This window comes from Eublepharis macularius, chromosome 13 (genome assembly GCF_028583425.1).
Source record: "Eublepharis macularius isolate TG4126 chromosome 13, MPM_Emac_v1.0, whole genome shotgun sequence".
Taxonomy (NCBI): Eukaryota; Metazoa; Chordata; class Lepidosauria; order Squamata; family Eublepharidae; genus Eublepharis; species Eublepharis macularius.
In genome coordinates, this window is record NC_072802.1 from 68,684,620 (window position 1) to 68,705,132 (window position 20,513).

Sequence of the window (20,513 nt, forward strand, 5' to 3'; positions counted from 1 at the left end):
GTTCTCAAACAGTGGGTCGCATGCTGAAGGAAGACTTTGAGGCACTTGATGGCACGCCTGAGTTTGCCTCTGCATAATGTGCAGAGCGGCTGTAAAATGCGGCTTGTTGCTCTGTGGTGCTATTTTAATAAAATTTTGAACTTGAAAAATAAACTTGTTCATTGTTAACTAACATGAGTTTGTGGTGTGCTCCTTTGGAGCAAAGGAAGCGTGACATTGCTTCAGAAGTGGCTTCCTCTTGAAAAGTTTGAGAGCCACTGCCCTTCAGGGCATGTTCCAGAGTTCCCTGAAGATAGAAAGCCCCTGGAATAAACCATACACCTAACATCCAAATATCTGAGGCTTGTTTCTATTTTTTAAATTCTAGCAGTGGTAGTAATGTTGCTTTAGGTGAGTTTGTCTCATTTAGTAATGCTCTGAGAGCTTACAGAGAAGTGCTTGTTTGTTTCCAGTGGGTTAGCGCCAGAGAGAAATTCCAGCAAGCTGCTGACCTCATTGATGCTGAACAGCGAATGAAGAAATCAATGTGGGGTCAGTTTTGGTCGGCTCATCAGAGATTCTTCAAATATCTCTGCATAGCATCAAAAGTTAAAAGGGTGGTGCAGCTGGCTCGGGAAGAGATAAAGAACGGCAAGGTAAGTTTCACTCAAAAGCATCTTCTCCTTAGAATTGCCATAGAAAAACAGGAGGGTAGGAATGATGTTTAAGTGTGGGTAAAATGCATGATCTGTATATTAGGAAAATACTCAATATTGTAAATCCATTTATCTCCCCAGTGTGTTGTTATTGGGCTGCAGTCCACTGGGGAAGCAAGAACATTGGAAGCCCTGGAGGAAGGCGGCGGTGAACTGAATGACTTTGTGTCCACAGCTAAGTAAGATGACTCGGCATTGCACAAATTGTGGGGTAGCAATTGCTATAGCACTGTATGGTTCAGTAAAAAAAAAAATCAAGGCAGGTCCTGCCCTCTGGCTTCAGACCTAAAAATGGCAAAAGAGCACACCAGGAAGGGAGAGTTAATGTGCTGGGTCCCTTATGACGGCACTTCCCCTGGCACGAGGAACCTGGGCAAGCACCACCATTAATGAGATAGATCTGTGAGACCTCACTGCATGAAGGCTTCATTTAAGACTTTCCGTGCTTTGGGGGCTAGGAGCTGTAGCATTTCTGGATCTTAAGTGAGTGTGGAGGTGGTTAATGCCTCCAAACTGAGCTTCGTGTAAAGAAGCCTTTAAAAAGAGCTTGAAACCGGTGTTGGTGTGAGCACTCAAATGCTGGGTAACTTCTCTGCAGAGGCCATGTTGCATTTGTTCATTGAATAATGCATTAGTAGGACACAGTGATGGGCTGTTCAGCTGTAAGACCTGCATGTCTTACGTTGGGGTTCATACATGAATATTCAGTGCAAGTGATCAGAAGCCCTTCCTTGAAGTTGTATGTCAAAGAAGTCAAAGCATGGGTGGTCCATTGGGTAGTCCATTGGGTCTTCCATAGTATCCTTCAGCCAAAATTATCACCAAGACGGTTCAGGAGAACAGCATACTTAAGCCCTGTTGTCCCATGGACAATGAAGCTGCCATATATTAAGTTGAACTATTGGTCTGTCAAGGTTAGTAGTGTCTGCTTTGACTGGCAAAAGCTCTCCAGGGTTTCAGGTCTGTCACTTATTTCCTGTTCCCTTTAACTGGAGATGCAGGGGATTGAACCTGGAACCCTTCTGCAGGCAAAGATGTTTTAATACTGAGCTGCAGCCCCATCCACTTCGGTTCTGTGTCAGTTAATAGAGTAATTTCCACAGTCAAATGACAGTTCATATACCATGCTGAGTTCCGTACCAGGCTCATATATTTAGTCAGACTGACAAACATTTTCAAATCTATAAAAGGATAAAATATTGTTCAAATCCCTGCTTGGTGGAACAAATTGGGAGGAATATTTCCTGAGTTTGTCTTCGTGTTTCTGCAGCTCTATAATTCTGTATGGCAGCCACAAGAAACCTCTCTGACTTTATTGTGTATAAATTGTCATCACAAGTCCTGCCAATTTATGGCAACCCCATAGAGTTCTCAAGGCACGTGACAAACGGTATACCAGAGGTTATTTTTTATCAGTTCCTCCTGCCTGCACCCACAAAGATACATGATAAATATTTATTAAGCATTTTTCCCCTTGAAATGCATTACTCAGGGTGATATTTTAGAGACACGTTACTAGGGGAAAGGGTTTTTCTATAACCCCCGCTTTTGCGTAACACCTCCATAATATCTGTCACTGGTCTTACCGCGATCAATAGAAATTGCATACCGCATAAGAAATGAAGTTTGTTACTGAGGTCTTTCTTCATCTCTCTAAGAGATGAAGAGATCAAAAGCAGTAGTTTGACATCAGCTTAGAAGCATGGAAGGATGGTGAGTGCAGTTTGTGGAACATCTTTGTCATGAACTTCTAGGGACCATCATCTGTTAGGTATTGGCCTGTTGTGTTTTTCACCATAATACAGTACTCCATTTCTCATGGCATAGGCCGGTCCTGTGCCTTTTAAAATTTCTGATGAAAGTAGGGACAACAATCTTTGCTTCTCAGTTATTTGCACTTATGGTTCAAATATGACCATGTTTTGCTGTTGTGTTCATGAGCCTTGAAGGAACTTGTGGGACACTTGCATGATCTCACTGCCCCCTGCCCCCCCCCCAACACAGTGAGCTAATTAGTTGCTTCCACTCTTACGGCACATTACAAATTAGCATTACATTTGAGCTGGGAAACCTACAGTTTGCACTTGCCTCGTGAGCTAGAACTTCAGCCAGCACTGTTAAGAATTCTGTATTGTAGAGCAAACTCAAACCACAGTTTGTTGGATCAGATACAAGGCAGCAAACTGTTAAAAATCTAAAGGATGTCAAGATTCAGAAGTAATTCAGATCTTTCTGAAGCTAGAACTTGAGTGATGGTGCTCCTTAGAAATGCTTGGGGAAAAGGTCTTGTGGGTTGTTTCTTGACTGCCACTTCGTCAAAAACAAAACTCTCCCTTTTCATTTTGCAGAGGGGTGTTTCAGTCTCTCATTGAGAAGCATTTCCCAGCACCTGACCGAAAGAAGCTGTTCAGTTTACTGGGAATAGATTTGTCTGCTCAAAGTAATAACAACTCGCCTAGGGACAGTCCTTGCAAGGAGGACAAAGTAAAGAAACGCAAAGGTAAGAAGACTTCGAAGTTGTGTTCTGAAAGCACAGAGCTGTCCTGATGCAACTGTTTCCTTTATAGCACTTAGAAGAAATTCTTAGGAAAAGCAGTTGACTAATAAGCTGAGTTAAGTATGCATGGTAAGAATGGTAAGCAGTTGTTCAGAGCAGGAATTCTTGGCATTGAGAGCCACTCAAGAAACTTATCCTGAATAATACTGATTTTATACACAGGGTCAATTCCTATCTTGCATTTATCCATACTGTGGAACTGCTAACCTGCTTGATGGTTCTGTGTCCCCAAAATGGGCTTACACATCAGAGGAGGTGAAATTCAAGCAATAGGCCAATGCATTAGGGCACCCTTATTGCATGGTATGACAGTTTTCAGCCTGCAGGGGGAAGGTAATAAGACTGTGTGCTACTCATTTCCACAATATAGGGCTGGTTCCTTTTTCAGGTACAGACTATTGGTTATTATTCCATGTGACAACAGTGTTGCTCAGTCTTCATAGAATTATATCCACTTTTAGATTGAGCTTCTTTGGGCATGCACTGCAGACCTTGTTCCACTTCCCAAAATTGAAAAATCTCTAAACAGTGCAGTGCTACCAACCTGAGGTAATTAAGCTGTATGCAATTCTAAGCAGGTCTACTCAATAGTAAATTCCTGAGTTCAGCAAGACTTGGGATTATGGCCTTAAGTTCCTTTAACCTTTCCACAATGGTATTGCAATCCACATTTGCAAAGTTTTGCACTGTGGCGGTAAGGAATCAATATTTCCTCAGTTACAACATTGAGGGGCTACCACGTCCTATCATTTGCTAATGTTTAAACAGCTACAAAGGACTTTGCTAATAAACCATAAAGAGGCTGTGGCGATAATGTACATTTTCTTTTCATGAAACAGGTGAAGAAATAACCAGGGAAGCCAAGAAAGCCCGTAAAACTGGCGGATTGGCAGGGAGCAGTTCTGATGAAAGTTACAGCGAGTCAGACATCTCGGACAACGATGAAAGCGACAACGAGAGCTCCAAGTTTTTAAGCTCTGGGGATGACGACGACTTCAATCCATTTAGGGATGAGTCTAGCGAGGATGATGAAGATGGTGAGGCAACGTGGGGCCCCTGCTTGTAACGAGCCCTGTGTTTTCTTTTAAGTTGCTTTAAACGTGCCTATTGATGCTGCGTGTCGCAGCCCTCCTTTCTTGATCAGTTCTGTGCAAGTTTTACCTGCGTAACAGTGCAGGTGCATGAGAAGTTTTGCCAAATTTAGCTCGGTGCTTCAGTATTTTCTTTTGTCTGCAGACCCCTGGTTAATTAGAAAAGAGCACAAGAAAAACAAGGAGAAGAAGAAAAAGAAAAGCATAGACCCAGATTCTATTCAGAGTGCCTTACTAGCGTCAGGTCTGGGATCCAAACGACCAAGTTCTCTCTCTTCCACGGTTGTTACCTCATCAACTACTAATACATCTGGTACGGTTAATGGAACTCGTAAATTGGGTTTTATACACAGAATGTTCTTTGTCAGTGAAAATAATACTTTCAGGCTTTTGAGCTAACTTTTTTTTTTTTGTCATCTCCAGCCAATAGTAATTCAAACAGCTACATCACCAGTCAGGATGCTGTTGAAAGAGCTCAGCAGATGAAAAAAGAACTGCTTGATAAACTGGAAAAACTATCCGAAGACCTTCCTCCTAACACGCTGGATGAGCTTATAGATGAATTGGGTGGTCCTGAAAATGTGGCAGAGGTGGGTGCTGAAATCATCAACTAGAGTGTATATTCGTCTTGCCGCTGCAGTCAAACATGGACAAATCCCTTTGCACGGGAGTGGCCATCTTCAGAGCTCAGGGACCACTCTGTCATCCACACCGTATTCTGGGGCTAACAATACCCTTTGCTTGATGACCGTCCTTTTCAGGAGTGACTGGGCTGTTGCACTGCCTAGAAGTGAGGGCCTCTGTGTTAAGGGGCACCTACCACTTCCGAGTTTCTTCCAACTGCTAACAACCACTTTATAGCCCACTGATTTGGAAGGGTTGCTAGAGGGCCTGATACAAGTATCTAATCTGGATCCATCACACAAATGGTGCTTTGGTCATCCTTGCCTTAGGAAACCAGAGGCCATAGAACATGCAAGTCAGCTGTGGATAGCAACCCCACCCCCACGTACAAACTTTTTAGGGCTGAAAAAGGGGGTTAAAATGCCGTGATTAAATTTTAAATCTTATATGCGATCTTACAGTTTGCTATCTGATTGCTCTTGGGGGATGAGAGGGGACTGCCTCAGTGAGCAGTTGACAAATGCACAGACTTGTCTATCTGCTACTATTGTCTTGCATAAGATGAGGGATAAGAGGATGAAGTTTGCTCCTAAGCACTCATAAGAATACACCATATTTGGTTCTTCTTCATGGGAGCCCCAGGCTATTATCTGGCAAACCAAAATATGCTATGTCTCCAAAGATGACAGGTCGCAAAGGGAGAGTTGTGAGCAACGATGATGGCAGCATCTCTTACGAATCACGGTCTGAGCTTGATGTGCCTGTGGAAATCCTGAATATTACAGAGAAGCAGAGATTCATGGATGGAGATAAGGTGACAATTTCCAGTGCTTTGAGTCTATGTAAATGTTCTTCTAAAGTAGATCTGCAGGACGTGGTATCCTTAAATACTTCATTTCAAAAAGAGGACATAGTTGCTCAATGCGTTGTTTTTTAAAAAGCCAAAATTGGAGTAGTGTGATGTAGCTCTTGCTTAGAAACCTCATATGTAAATGTCTGCTAAGACTCTGATAAATACTGAAGGACAAGTGAGTGTGCTTCCTCTGTAGCAAGCTTGTTCTCCTTATTTTGTAGTAAAGAAACTGCATTTGCAAGACAGGGCCTTCTGAACATCCCATGCCATGGCCACTTTTATTCTCCTTGCAGTGGGGCTGAATGCAAAATGTCTGCATTTGCAGGAGGAATTTGTGGGATAACGTAAAAAGGAATCTCAAGCTGCTTCATGCCTGAGTTGTCAAGGAAAAGGTGGCTTATGCTTGGCAGTTGTTCCTTGCTTGCCAAGTGACTCTGTGTATAAGTGTTTGTTTTTGTCAACCCAAAAACTCTCTTACGGATGCCCAGGACAATGTCCTTTGGAAATCCAAGTTTACAAGTATTGCTAAATGCTCCCTGTATTTTTCTTCCTTCTCTTGTCCTAAAAAGAATATTGCCATCATCTCAGAAGCAGCCAGCTCGGGCATTTCATTACAAGCAGATCGCCGAGCCAAAAACCAGAGGCGAAGGGTGCACATGACCTTGGAGTTGCCATGGAGTGCAGATAGGGCAATTCAGCAATTTGGTGAGCAGTTTGAACTTAATTCAGTTTGGAAATTAGGCTGGGCATTTGTTGGTCTCCAATATTGGCAGTAGAAGACAGCTGGTTTCTAGTATTGGCAGTAAAAGATAGCTTTAACAAAACAGTCCTAAGTACCCTGTTTCTTAAAACCGTAAGAGAAGCCCCACTGGATCAGACCAGTGGTTCATTAGTCCAGCGTCTTGTCTCACACTATGGTCAGCCAGTTTTTCTGGAGTGCAAGCAATAGAGCATAGAGGCCAAAGCCGCCTCCTGATGTTGCCTCCTGGCACTAGTATTCACATCACACGTTCACTGCCTCTGAATTTGGAAGTTCCCTTTAGTCACCATGTTTAGCAGCCAGTGATAGACTTATCCTCCACAAATCTGTCTCATCTCCCTTTAAAGCCTGTGGTCATCTCTACATCCTCTGGCAGTTAATTCCACTTTTTAATAACTTGGAATAAAGCAGTCTGTCTTTTTTTTAAACCCTGAATCTACTGCTCATCCACTTCACTGTATTCCTCCAAGTTCTAGTATTGTGGGAGAAGGAGAAAAAAGTTTTCTTCTTCTCCATACATAATTTTATCAACCTCTGTCATGTCCTCCTCCCCGCCCCCGCGCCCCCCCCCCCCGTCTGTTTCTAAACTGGAGAGTCCCAGACTTCCTAGGCTTTCCTCATCAGAAAGAGATCCAGAGGAGTTAACCGTGTTAGTCTGTAGTAGCAAAATCAAAAAGAGTCCAATAGCACCTTTAAGACTAACCAACTTTACTGTAGCATAAGCTTTCGAGAATCACAGTTCTCTTTGTCAGATGCGTGGAGGGTAAGAAGAAACAGGTCAGATATATTGGTGGAGAGGGGAGGAGGGAGTAGATGCAATCAGTAGCTTCTGATAATGGGATCAGTTGGCTTCTGATAATGAAATCAGTTACTTCTGATGAGATAACCATTCATAGTCCCTATTCAATCCAAGCCTGACTGAATCAAATTTGCATATGAATTCCAATTCAGCAGCTTCCTGTTGGATTTTGTTTTTGAAAGGCTTCTGTTGAACTAGTGACTTTTAAGTCCTTGATGGAATGTCCTGGTAGACTGAAGTGTTCTCCCACTGTTTTCTGGATGTTGCCATTTTTAATGTCAGATTTGTGTCCATTTATTCTTTTGCGCAGAGGTTGGCTGGTTTGTCCAATGTACAGAGCAGATGGACATTGTTGGCACATGAGGGCATATATCACATTGGAGGATGAGCAGTTGTAAGAGCCAGAGATAGTGTAGTTGACGCCATTGGGTCCTGTAATTGTATTTCCTGGGTAGATATGAGGGCAGAGCTGGCATCTGGGTCTGTTGCAGGGTTTGGTACCTGTGCTGGTGACTCTGCTAGCCAATTCATGGTTGTAAGTGAGAAGTTGTTTGAAGTTGGGTGGCTGTCTGTAAGTAAGGAGACGTCTTCCACCCAGGGCTTGTCAGAGAGAGGCATCATTTCCCAGGTTTGGTTGTAGATCACTGATGATACATTGGATGGGTTTGAGCTGGGAACTATAGGTGACAACCAGTGGTGTTCTGTTGTTAGTTCCTTTAGGTTTGTCCTGGAGCAGGCTGTTTCTGGGTACTAGTCTGGCCCTGTCAATTTGTTTCCTCACTTCATTTGGTGGGTACTGTAGCCCCAAAAATGCTTGTTGTAAATCTCTTAAGTGAGAGTCCCGATCAAGAGCATTAGAGCAGATATGATTGTAATGTAAGGCTTGGCTGTAGACAATCAACCGAGTGGTATGTTTAGGGTGGTGGTTGGAGGCATGTAGATATGAGTATCGGTCAGTGGGTTTCCAGTATAAGGTGGTATTTATCTGTCCATTATGTAGTTGTACAGTGGTGTCCAGGAAGTGTACCTGTTGTGTAGAGTGGTCCAGGCTCAGGTTGATAGGGTGAAAGTTGTTGAAGTCCTGATGAAATCTCTCAAGGGCTTCCTTCCCATGGGTCCAAATGATGAAGATGTCATTCAAGAATCTTAAGTACAGGAGTGATTTCAGTGGATGGGAGCTGAGGAAGCGTTGCTCCAAGTCTGCCATGAATATGTTAGCACATTGTGGTGCTATGCATGTGCCCATGGCTGTGCCATTAACCTGTAGATATAAGTTGTCACCAAATTCAAAGTAATTGTGAGTGAGTACGAAGTGGCAGAGTTCAGTGGCAAGGTGTGCTGTGGTTTTGTCCGGGATAATATTCCTGATGGCTTGCAGTCCATCTGCATGTGGGATAATGGTGTACAGAGCCTCCACATCCATGGTTGCTAGGATGGTGTCATCTGGTAGGTTGTCAGTGGACTGTATTTTCCTGAGGAAGTCAGTGGTGTCCTGTAAATAGCTGGGTGTGCTGGTGGCATAGGGCCTGAGGATAGAGTCCATATATCCTGAGACTCCTACTGTGATAGTGCCAATTCCTGAAACAATTGGGCGTCCCGGGACACCTGGTTTGTGGATTTTGGGTAGTAGGTAGAATGTTCCTGGTCGTGGTTCCTGGGGTGTGTCCGTATATATACGTTCTTGTATGTCCTTGGGGAGCGTCTTTAATATTTTATTGAGTTCTCTTCTGTATTGCTCCGTAGGGTCAGAAGGTAGTGTTTTACAGAATGTTGTGTTGGAGAGTTGTCTCTCTGCTTCTTTTATGTAGTTATGTTTGTCCACGATGACAACTGCGCCACCTTTGTCAGCTTCCTTGGTTACGATGCCAGAATTATTTTGGAGGCTGTTTATGGCATCTCTTTTTGCACGGCTGAGATTCTGCTTCTGATGAGATTCTCATCAGAAAGCCACTCCAACCTCCCCTAATCATCTGAGATGCTCTTTTCTGTACTTTTTCCAGCTCTGCAGTGTCTTTTGAGATACAATGGAAAAGAGCAAGAGTCCAGTAGCACCTATAAGACGAACAAAATTAGTGGTAGGATATGAGCTTTCGTGAGCCACAGCTCACTTCTTCAGATACTGATACCATGAACTGTGGCTCATGAAAGCACATACCCTACCACTAATTTTAGCTGCTACCGATCTTTTCCATTGATACAGACTAACATGGCTGCCCATCTTGATCTATCTCCTTTTGAGCTACGGTGACCAGAACTGCACTCAACATTCCAAATGAAGCCGCAACATAGAACAGTAATTTCAGTCCAGTGTAGCTCCTGAATTGTGTCCAGTGCAGCGTACTGTGTGATTCCACCAGTGCCCACTTTCTCACAGGGTCAAAGAACAGGTCTGGCAAGCTTGTCTCGGAGAACTTGAGCTCATCTCTGCAGCTCAGGCTAAATTATATCTTTGACCACCGCCAGAAAGAAAAACTGGGAATATTTTTGTTAAGTGGTGGGCAACTCATGGTTGAATCTTAAAATGTAAAGTTTAAATGCATGTTTTCTGATGCCTAGAGAAATGTAGTGTTTAATGCGTACATGTTTGTTTTCTAAGTTGTGTATGCTTTCTCTCTCCTAAGCTATTTTTGCTGTCCTCCTGGACTTAGGAGAGCTGCTAGAATCTGCTTAAATGACCAAAATACATTTTCTGCTTAACACAGGTCGAACCCACAGGTCAAATCAAGTTACTGCCCCAGAGTACGTCTTCCTAATTTCTGAGCTAGCAGGAGAGCAAAGGTTTGCCTCTATTGTGGCCAAACGACTGGAAAGCTTGGTAAGAAGATCATGATATGTAGCTTTGTGTTTGAAAGCACTGGGGCCTTGTCTGCCTTAGTCACTGAACTGCTGTTTCTTAATAGGGAGCTCTCACTCACGGAGATAGGCGAGCAACAGAAACAAGAGACCTCAGCAGGTTCAACTTTGACAACAAGGTAAGCGTTTTAGTGTCCTTTTGACTAAAATGTTGCCCTTCTGCCACTAGTTTTTGGAGAATTAATAGCTTGTTACATCATCCTACCTTGCAGAGTTGCCTCATTACGCTTGCTTTTCCCTGCCCGTTGGGATGTGGACTCTAGGGCTTTAACTAGTTACCTGTACTCAAATTTTTATCAGTAGAAGAAAGTCTGGGTTTGAAAGAGTGGCAACTGTCGCAGCCTTCGAAGGAAAGAAAAAGTTGATACTATGTTGACATAAGCATTTCATTTGTCACAATTGCTTTTTCTTCCTCTTTTGAAACAGTATGGACGAAATGCATTGGAAATAGTAATGAAGTCCATTGTAAACTTGGATTCTCCGTTAGTGTCTCCACCTCCTGATTATCCAGGAGAATTTTTTAAAGGTAAATAGACATTCATTTATTAGCACTTAATTGGGAATTATTTTTGATAAACGGGAGTACAGAATGAACATAAGTTGCCTACTTGACTCTGGCTTGGTTCAGGTATGGTTTGCTACTGTATGAACAAACCTGGTTGATCCTCAAGCTTACGTAAATACCACTCCATTTTCTTTTGTGTCTAGCTAGTTTAGATACTTTTGCTTTCACAGAAAAGCACTTGCCTTAAAAGTCGGGATTAAACCAAAGTTTTGAATCCTACCTTGTGAATTTTGACCATCATGGCAAAATGCCAGGTTACTGGCCAAGGATCCTCCCGGTCTCAAAGCAGTAAATCTTGGCTGTGGTTGCATCTGAGATGATCTGCTTTGCTCTCTTTCAATAGGTGAACTCCATAGTTTTTGTTCAGGCTGCCCAATTAAGAATTCTGCAACATCAGGCCTTTTGGTGGTAGATATAGCTGCTGAATTTTAGAACATTTCCATAGATGATGATTCCTTCCCTTGGAAAGAACTACTGTTAGCAGAACAGATCTGCAGGATGATCATGGAAGTCCTAAACACTGCACGTAGAAGCGAGATAAAAAAATTAAAAGATGCTAAAATGAAATTTTGTATAAAATTGTCATAAATCATTAGTAAAACTTAGCTTACACGTTAAGTTGTTACTTGAATTGGGTGAGTAAGCTTGTAAGGACAAGGATGTAATGTACAACATCCTTCATAATCTCTCTTATTCTTCTAGATGTTCGACAAGGATTAATAGGTGTCGGTCTAATAAATGTAGAAGATAGGTCGGGGATTCTAACACTTGATAAAGGTATTGTCTTTTAATTTATAACTTAGAATGTGATTTGTTTAATGTTTTATCAACAGGGAAACTCTGTAAGCCTCCAGATATAAGCAGATTAAAGCAAAGATGGGATTGCAGGGCATAGGAACAGGGTCCAAATCATTTCTCTGGACCCAGGGCCTTTCCCTATTCCATATGTACCATCTCATAAACTACAAAAGAAATAATGGGTTGTATCCTGCTCTTCTGCTCTGTTGTAGACCCTTCTCCAGTAGAGGGCGACACCTTACTAAGCTGAGGAGAGCAGTAGAATACAACCAATTGGGGGGTTTGTAACATAAACAGACCCTGCCATACGAATGTGCTTGTTCTTTGAGTGGGGCCCTGGGAGAGCATACTCAGTTTTGCTTCCCCTTCCAGCTTTCTACCTAAATAGGAGAGAAGTCTGAAACATGCCGATGTTCAGTGTGTCCTTGCTGGTCTTTGAGGGAAGTCTGCTGAGATAAAACAGCCTGGAGAATGTTAACTCAGTGAAGGGGTGTGTGGAGTACAATTGCTTTTATAGCTGGAAAAAGCAGGGGATGTTGTGTGCATATCCTGGTGCAATTAGGAAACAGGCAAGCTATTGGTTTATAGTGACCAATAAGGAAGACCTTGTGCTGTCTGTAACAAGTAGCCAAGATGCCTGTTCGAGAGAGAAACTGAAAGAACTCTGGATTTAGAATGAACAGTATGGCACACAAGAAATACACACTAAAAATAACTAACTGTGCTATGAAGGGTCGACTGCTGCCGCCTGCACAGCACCATCAGTTTCCCCATCCTCATATCTGTGCCTCTGTAGTGTGACTGATACAATGCAGTGTGCTGTGGAGCTGTCTCGTTGCTGTAAGAGAAGTTTTACATATTTAAGAAGTGGAGAGCATCTGCAACAGTGTTCCACATCACCCTGCGCATTAAGGGCAGCCCTCAGCCACTGTTTCGGTAGAGCCATATATTCATGCCTTCATTGCCATGAAATGGCTAGAACGAATAAAAAACAAACAAAGCGAACGTAATTCTTCACAAAGCTACTTCTGTGGTGTATAAGTTATGTAAATCAAGCAAATTTGTGATATTCTTTTATATACTTTTTCATAATTTTGGCTTTTGGGGGGAGGGTGCAAAGTATTCTGTAAGTTGTTGAACTGCAGTTTCACCAACCCTCTATGTCAGCAGCTGTTGTGCTCCCACTGCCTTAGGAACTTGCTCTTTATTTTAAAACGAAATTGAGACTCTTGGAAAGGGGAGTTCAGTACCCGTTGCCATACCCTGAGGGTATCTGTGCTCTAGCAGAGCTGCAGCCTAAGTGCTCTCAGGGATAGACCTGTGCCGAGTAGGCTGGTTTCTTACTGCTCTTGGTCTGTATAGGTTGTCAGGGTGGTGGCATCCCACTGATACAGACAACTTCTGAACTTGAAGTAATTTGCAGGTAATAGACCACTGTGCATGGCCAGAATGTGGTACTTAAAGAATATCCTCTGAGTCTGCATTTACATTTACATTAAAATGTGTTTTGTTCAGTATAATGTTTCCTCGGTCTAGCATACTTTGTAAACCACTCTGAGTGGGCGTTAAGTTGTCCTGAAAGTCAGTATATAAATCTAACATTATCATTACTAGCTTAACATTTCCTTTTCCTTTTCTTTTTAAAGATTACAACAATATAGGGAAATTCCTAAACCGGATTCTGGGTATGGAAGTGCATCAGCAGAATGCGCTGTTTCAGTACTTCTCAGACACACTTAATGGAGTAATACAGAATGCTAAAAAGAACGGAAGATACGACATGGGCATTTTAGGTGAGTGCTGGAGTTCCCGTAGTCTGGTATGCCATCTCCCATTTGGAGTTCAGTTCCTTATGCTGCCAGTAATACAGGAGCATAAATACCAACGTACCTCGTGTTTCTGATTCAGCCAGTAACAAAACAAAGCTGAACTGTTGGGATACTGCTGCCGGTGTGTTGTGTTTTAAAAGAGCTGAGCGGTTAAAGTTCTGTTGACTGTTAAGGGTCTAATTACTCTGTAGGTTATTCATTGCTGCTTTCTTCTCCCATTTGATACTGATGGCTTGATAGCTGAAATGGCGATATGTGAGGCTGCTGCTGTAAAGCTGTTTCTCTTGTGACTCTCTTCTTTCCCCTCCACTTCAGATCTAGGTTCAGGAGATGAAAAAGTGAGGAAAGCAGATGCTAAAAAGTTTCTAACACCAGGCTATTCTACCTCGGGACACGTAGAATTGTATACTGTAAGTCTGTCAGTTTTCTTGATTAAAATAGTAAGTGATTCATGCCTGTGCTAGAAGCTCTTAAATGACTAAATATTTTTTGTGTATCCTAGATAAGCGTGGAGAGGGGGATGTCTTGGGAAGAAGCGACTAAGATTTGGGCTGAGCAGACTGGACCAGAAGATGGGTTCTATTTATCATTACAGGTGAGGTGGTGTCTCCTGCGTCAACTTCCAGATAATTGTTTTTTTTCTATAGCAGAATTGTGGCTATTTGAAAGTCCCTTTTTGTTGGCCATTAAATATATTAAGTTCAGCGCAAACCTAAAATTTTCTTTTGTGTCCTAACTTAGTCAAACAATTAAGCATACTACAAGTATTAAAAGAATGCCACTTAGATAATCTGAAATCATCCTTGCAGCTACACAGCACGATTATTTCCATGTTGTGTAGGTAGGTGACTGAAGTGAGAGAAGGTGGCTTGCCTAATGCTGCCCAGTGAATCTGTGGTTAAGGCCACTTTCCAGTTCACATTCCAAGCTGATTTGAGTTATGGTTGAGGGTTTGTAAAGTAGTTCCTCTTTAAAAACAGCAGTGTGGTAAGTATTGAGTAGAAAGGGATTGCGTAGTGAGCTAATGGGGATAGATTACATATGGAGAGATGATGAATTTCCTGGCAGTTAGAAACACACGTGGGGGGTGGGGGGGTGGGGGTTGTCCAGAAAAGATACTGAAGGAGACTAGAAGGCTGGAGTGTGAATGGAACGGCCTTGGAGGCTTGTTGCATAACAAACATTAGCAAGACAATTTCACACTTCAAGTTGGTTGAACTGGGAGAACCTGAAACATTTTCAGACAGTTGCCTTCAGATGCACATTCAAGCCTGGGGTGTCCTACTTCTACATGTCTCTTTGACAGTTGGGTGCTGTCGAGTGGAGAAGGTAGTCCAGTAATTCTAGGCCCAGCAAATGGTCCCAGAGGCTTTCCTTGCTTAGCTTCTTCCCCACTGATCATAACTCAGAATCAACATGTCTGTTTTCTTTTTTTAAAAAAAAACTTACTCAAACCTGTCAGCATATTAAGTTGAATCCCTTGGGTCCATTCTGCTAGTGGCGGTGGTGGTGCTGTCCTTTGGTGCAAGGAGCCATCCCCTGTGTCTTCCTCCAGGGAAAGTGATGTTCGCAGAACAGGTCCATTCATTATAACTTGTCAAGTGGTGCAAACACAAGGGTCTCTCCCTTTTTCCAGATACGAAATAATAAGAAAACGGCCATCCTTGTGAAGGAGGTGAATCCCAAAAAGAAGCTTTTTCTAATACACAGACCAAATACTGGGAAACAGCTCAAATTGGAAACCTATGCAGAAATAAAGAAAAAATACAAAAAGGTTAGTTTTCTATATTCAGTTTCAGCTTCATGTGCATGTGTGGTGATTTATAGCGCGAGGGGGCTTGAAAGTACTAGCTTATGTTACGCCTGTGCATTTTGTTTCTAAGATACTGTTGATGTGCATGAATTCTACTGAACGATCATTGCGCCAGAATATTTACTATTATGCATTGTGTGTGCATACGGTTCTTCCAGTCTTTCCCTCTCCTCGGCTTCTAATCTGGACTATTCTCTAGCCAATTTTCTTGACCAAAGGCGACTTTATAACCCTTTTCTAGGTGTGAATATTGAGTGTATTCCCTTAAAACTGTGAAGTGTGAATGTGACAAAGGGCGCTTGATCAGGGAAGCCTGTCTGGCTCCTCTGCACAGCCGGGCTATTTCTGTGCCATGTGAGATGCAAGGCAGAGGACCGTTCCACGCACTGATCTTACCCAGCAGCATTGATGAGAACACCCGAGTGTGATTGCGGAGTGTGTTAGGGGCAACCATAGCAGTCTCTCTCCCTTCTTGTCACCTTCCAGTGAGCCCAGGCCATGGAGCGAGCTCCCCATCCTCTATTTGCATGGGTTCTTTCCCCCATTCGGAAAGGTTTGCCTGGAACTACACAGACTGAAGCTGCATATTCACTGTGGCTGTTCTAAAGTATTTTTTTGCTTAATAGTTTATCTCAGGAAAGAATTACTCTAAATGGCAAATTGCTGCACAACTGTTTGATTCTGGTGGCTTAGTTTTTTCAGAGTATACCCTGATGGTTGCACTCATTGTAATCTCTTTCGTTCAAGAAATAGTAGCCAAAAATTGTAACAGTGTAATTTCCCAACTTCTTAAGTGAGCTGTGTGACCTGTGGTGTTCTGTATGCATCTTCTGGGGGAGGGGTGGCCCGTCCACACTTTTAAAAAATACTGAGGATTAGCATCTGAAGAAGGGCACAAAGTAAAAAAATTAACATAGCTGTCTGCTCCAACATGTCTTGGTCTATAACTTTATAAAATGTGTGCGTTTTAATTGCCTGCTTCTGTCCATATTTACCCGGAAGCAAATCCTGTTGAAACCAGGCAACTCCCAAGAAAGTGTGCGTAGGATTATAGCTATAGCCAGTTAATCTCACTGCAAGTAACTTGTAAATTCTCAGGAGTCCAAATAACTGTTGCAGCAATTCAAAAATTAACACATAGTCATCTCCAATGTGCAGACTAAAATGTGTTTGCCTCTGGTTTAATTCACAGCAAGCTGCTCCTGTGTATCAGCTCCTGTATATTTTTGGTCTTAGAACTCAAGAAACAGCCTGGCTCTAATAAATTGGGTTGTTCATTTGTTATCTAGGTACCTTCTGAAGATGCCTTGGCCCACTGGCTAGAGCAGTACACGTCGTCAGCAGACACTTGCACCCATGCTTATTGGTGAGTTCTTAAATATTGTAATACACTCCGTCCGTCCCCCAATGAGGCTGTCCATAGTTTCCTGTATGATAGCATATTCTGAAGAGTTTCTTTAGAGGGCAGAGTGGTAGAAATGTTTCCTTGATGGTTTTTACCACAGCACAGGTATCATGAGAATTGTTCTAGTTTTATCTAGACTTTGGAGGAGGATTTTCTGTCGTCTTCCTTTAAACACGCAACCACCCCAGATTTCTTTTGGGGGCAGTTGCATGATCTTGATGTAGAGTGAGGTATAGATAGAGGCATATGGAACTGCGTTTTCCAGTGTAGAGAACATCTTGAATGAAAATTCTAGTACTTTTTCTCCTCTTGCCAGAGAATCATGCAGGAATCAGTCACTAGAGATTCATGTTTTCTGTTAGCAGCTATTCATGTTCAAAAAAGCCGTTTCTATTAGCAGTATTAAAGTTTATATGTAATGATTGAGATGTGGAACCAGACTGGGTTTTTTTTAATATGAAGAGAGAATTGTGTGTGTGTGTTTTTTTTACATTTACATAAAATCACATCCTCTTTGTAAAGGATAACAAAAAATATGATTTATGGGGTATGGTATTGGTGTAGCAGTTTACAGAATCTTAAAGGGCTTTGTCTTGAATCTCTTTCTTCCAGGAGAGGCAACTGCAAGAAAGCAGGACTAGGCCTGGTTTGCGAAGTGGGCTTGCGCTGTCGGACGTATTATGTCCTCTGTGGTTCAGTCCTAAGTGTCTGGACAAAGGTGGAAGGAGTTCTAGCCTCTGTGAGTGGCACTAATGTCAAAATGCAGATTGTTCGCCTAAGGACAGAGGATGGACAGAGGATTGTAGGTGAGTGTTGTCACGTATCATACAACAAGCAATTACTTAATTTTTTTGTCTGAAAAGCAAGATAAATTCATCTCCCAAAGCCGCCTGAATCCATCTGAAATCAGTTCATAGTGCTGGTGGCAAGCATAGTACTTAAATGAAAATGAGACACAATCCCTTCCTGCAGACCTACAAGGTGCTCAGGGAAGAGGAGCTCCGAGGAGGGAGGCTGGTGGAATGACACCCAAACCAAGTGGTCAGTTAATAGGTGTTTCCTTTCCAGATGGGACTAAGCTTATTAACTCCTAGAGTCTCTCTGGGAAAGGTCCAGAAAAACTCCGCAACTAGTTCACAACAAAACCTCTTCTGGAATTTCAGTATGAGCTAGGCATGGTTCTTCCAGGTAGGCCAGGTAAAAATCCGAGAAGAACTTCTCTTCTTGATGTTTGTTGGAGGCAGCTTTTAAGTATGTTGTAGAATCTGATGCAGAGTGCCACCATTATCCATTACAGATTACAGTGGCCTGACGGCAAAAGATTTCTGGCGAGCATAATTGAGAAAATGCTGGCTTTAAGGGTCAAGCAGAGTCAAGTATTTCTTGAGACCCAGTACAAACTTGTGAGACTCCTGCATGAAAGCGTGTTTTGTTGTTTCTGAAGACCACAAATGGGCCATGTGAGAGCAGGCTTTACTGTCCAGACTGTCACCCCCCTCCTTCCAGTACAGTGTAGGGGCTTGCCCTCCTCCTGCCACGCCCCGGAGTTGGGGGGGGGGTGCTGTCGTTCTTATGCTGTGAAATAAAACCCTGCCCTCCCGTTCACTGCAGGCTTGATCATTCCTGCCAATTGCGTGTCTCCCCTTGTAAATCTCCTGTCGACCTCCGACCAGTCTCAGCAGCTTGCGGTGCAGCAGCAGCAGATCTGGCAGCAGCATCACCCACAGAGCATAACCAACTTCAACAACGCATGAGGAAAAGAGTCTTTGGTATTTGAAAAACGTTTGTAAAGGCATATTCACATTTTAAAAAATATCAGGGACAGATTCCAAAGAAATAACTTTCAGTTCCATCATTCTCTTAGAACTGTGCAGAAGTGAAGAGGCACCTTGAAGGGTGATCAAACTGAAAGCCAACCATTGCTTTACAGAGGTCCATGTGTCTTTTTTTTTAATTATTATTCTCTGTGCTCTCTGTAGTGCTTCCTGGTTTTTTACATTGTTTTTGTCCCACTCAAGCTACAAATCACAGCTTTTATTTTTGAAGAGGCTTGAAAGTTCCCAGCCAAGCTGTCCACCATTCTCCTCGTCATCCAGCGCTCAGGGTTTAATGCAAGTACATCGGTGCCATTGCTGCGGGAAAGGTCCTCGGATGCATGTATTTTCAGTTCGTGTATAGACAATGAATATACAATGGCAGGGGAAGTATGTGCGCGCGCAGAGGTCTCTAATTACAAAAATAATACATTTATTTTTAAAAAATAAGCATGGAAATCGAGAAGTTTTGCAAACCACATGTTCAGATTTGTTCCCCGTTTCTGTTTCGGCTGTGCATGTCTTCTGATTGGGCATGAGCAGCGTCTTGCACCAGATGTCAGCTGGGAGAGAGAGACAATCTCGCAGTGGCATTGAAGAGTTGCTTTTCGATTCAAATAGTGTCTGCCCAGCTATTGGATTTTTATGCTTTTCTCCTTGAGGTTATATATTTGAATCTGCAGCTTGTTTTTTTGTGTGTGAACAAACATCTTAAATTTTTAAAAGTTCATTTTTTAATGTATTAATGGTGTTCCTAATGTGTGCTGCAAGGATGGCTTTTAAAAAGCCTAATTTCTTTCTTTTTGTGGTTCCCCCCCCCCTCCTAAAACGTTTCCTTTCATCCAGCCAGGTTTCTGGTAACTCAAGTGCAAATTCACTTCCATTTCACATGACGAGTCCTATTTTTATGTTGGTTTTTTTTGTTACTGAGTACTTTACTTGAGCTGTAAATTAGACATGGGTGGGGGGATGGGGCACGCAAGGGTTCCGATGTATGTGCTGTTTTTTTCTGTTGCCCCTGTAACTTGAATACTGTTTATGTTGTAAGACATTGTAGAGTTTATCCTGGAGCTGTTAAAATTGTAAATGTACAAAATGTGAATAGTCACTTATCTATAATATGGGTAAGTTTTGTTTTGCCTATAATAGTAGATGTTTATAAGAAAGTGAAGGACAATGTTTGTCATTTCTTGCTTGCACAGGTTGCACTATTGAAAATTTGAGATTGTATAAACCTGTCCACGAAACTGCAAGATACCAAAAATCTTGTAGGTGTCAAATTAAAAAATCCTATTGTTCTAACAAGAAATAGAGTCCTGTTTTGTCACTTACTGAAACTAATGTGTAGTTACATTTCCACGTTTGAATCATGAGGCATGTTAATACCAAAAATTCTGAAATTGCCACCAAAAAATTACGTTTTAATTATTTAAATCACCTGCTTGGGACATGGCCCATGCATCTTTGCATGCATAACTGCTCTGGCTTTGCTTCCTTCTGTTCAGTCTCTGCTAGGTTCTGGTAATTCTGCCATGTCTGTAGGTTGGATAGGACCCCCTTCAGCAGCTCACGATGCAGATGATGCAGCCATTCCTTCCTAGAACAGGCAGCCAGTTGCATCTCTGCCTGAAATTAGTCTGGGGATGAGTGGGTGTCTCTAGTATTCAGAAAGTATACTCTTTAGAATTAAAGAAATGTTGACTTTGAGGAACAGAAAACCAAGTGGCTTTTCTCCGTGGCTGGCTGGCTGCTCACCTGCCTAAATGCAACCCAGTTCCGTAGAAGTTTTCATCTCCTGCTCAGTGAGAAGGAAATCTCCTTTTCACGAGGTTTGTGTCTTTTTTCTTTTAAATAAAATTTCTATACAGTTTTTTAAAAGGTATGAAAATAGAAAGTGCATAATAAAAGATTATACAGACACTACATTTGAAACTGAATTGAGATGTATCCAAACATAAACTGTACATTTGGAATTAGTTTAAGGCTTATACAAGCACGACATTTAAAATTACAGCAGAACTAATAGAAAAATACATTCAAAATTTGCCATAACTAAA

General features: G+C 42.2%; 1 protein-coding gene across 3 annotated transcripts in view; it reads left to right on the forward strand.

Annotated features, from left to right (window-relative positions):
- Positions 1–19,759, forward strand: part of SBNO1 (strawberry notch homolog 1) — a 33,067-nt gene extending 13,308 nt beyond the window's left edge. For all 3 annotated transcript variants that reach the window (XM_054996352.1, XM_054996351.1, XM_054996353.1), the window contains 19 exons: positions 453–635; positions 777–874; positions 3,044–3,195; positions 4,092–4,289; positions 4,489–4,656; positions 4,767–4,933; positions 5,650–5,781; positions 6,390–6,525; positions 10,082–10,194; positions 10,280–10,351; positions 10,659–10,758; positions 11,500–11,574; positions 13,242–13,388; positions 13,740–13,834; positions 13,927–14,019; positions 15,061–15,198; positions 16,527–16,603; positions 17,255–17,448; positions 18,254–19,759. In XM_054996352.1, coding sequence (XP_054852327.1) covers positions 453–635; positions 777–874; positions 3,044–3,195; positions 4,092–4,289; positions 4,489–4,656; positions 4,767–4,933; positions 5,650–5,781; positions 6,390–6,525; positions 10,082–10,194; positions 10,280–10,351; positions 10,659–10,758; positions 11,500–11,574; positions 13,242–13,388; positions 13,740–13,834; positions 13,927–14,019; positions 15,061–15,198; positions 16,527–16,603; positions 17,255–17,448; positions 18,254–18,396 — 2,481 coding nt within the window. In that variant the 3' untranslated portion in view covers positions 18,397–19,759. The remainder of the gene's footprint in view (positions 1–452; positions 636–776; positions 875–3,043; positions 3,196–4,091; positions 4,290–4,488; positions 4,657–4,766; positions 4,934–5,649; positions 5,782–6,389; positions 6,526–10,081; positions 10,195–10,279; positions 10,352–10,658; positions 10,759–11,499; positions 11,575–13,241; positions 13,389–13,739; positions 13,835–13,926; positions 14,020–15,060; positions 15,199–16,526; positions 16,604–17,254; positions 17,449–18,253) is intronic.
- Positions 19,760–20,513: the final 754 nt, after the last annotated feature.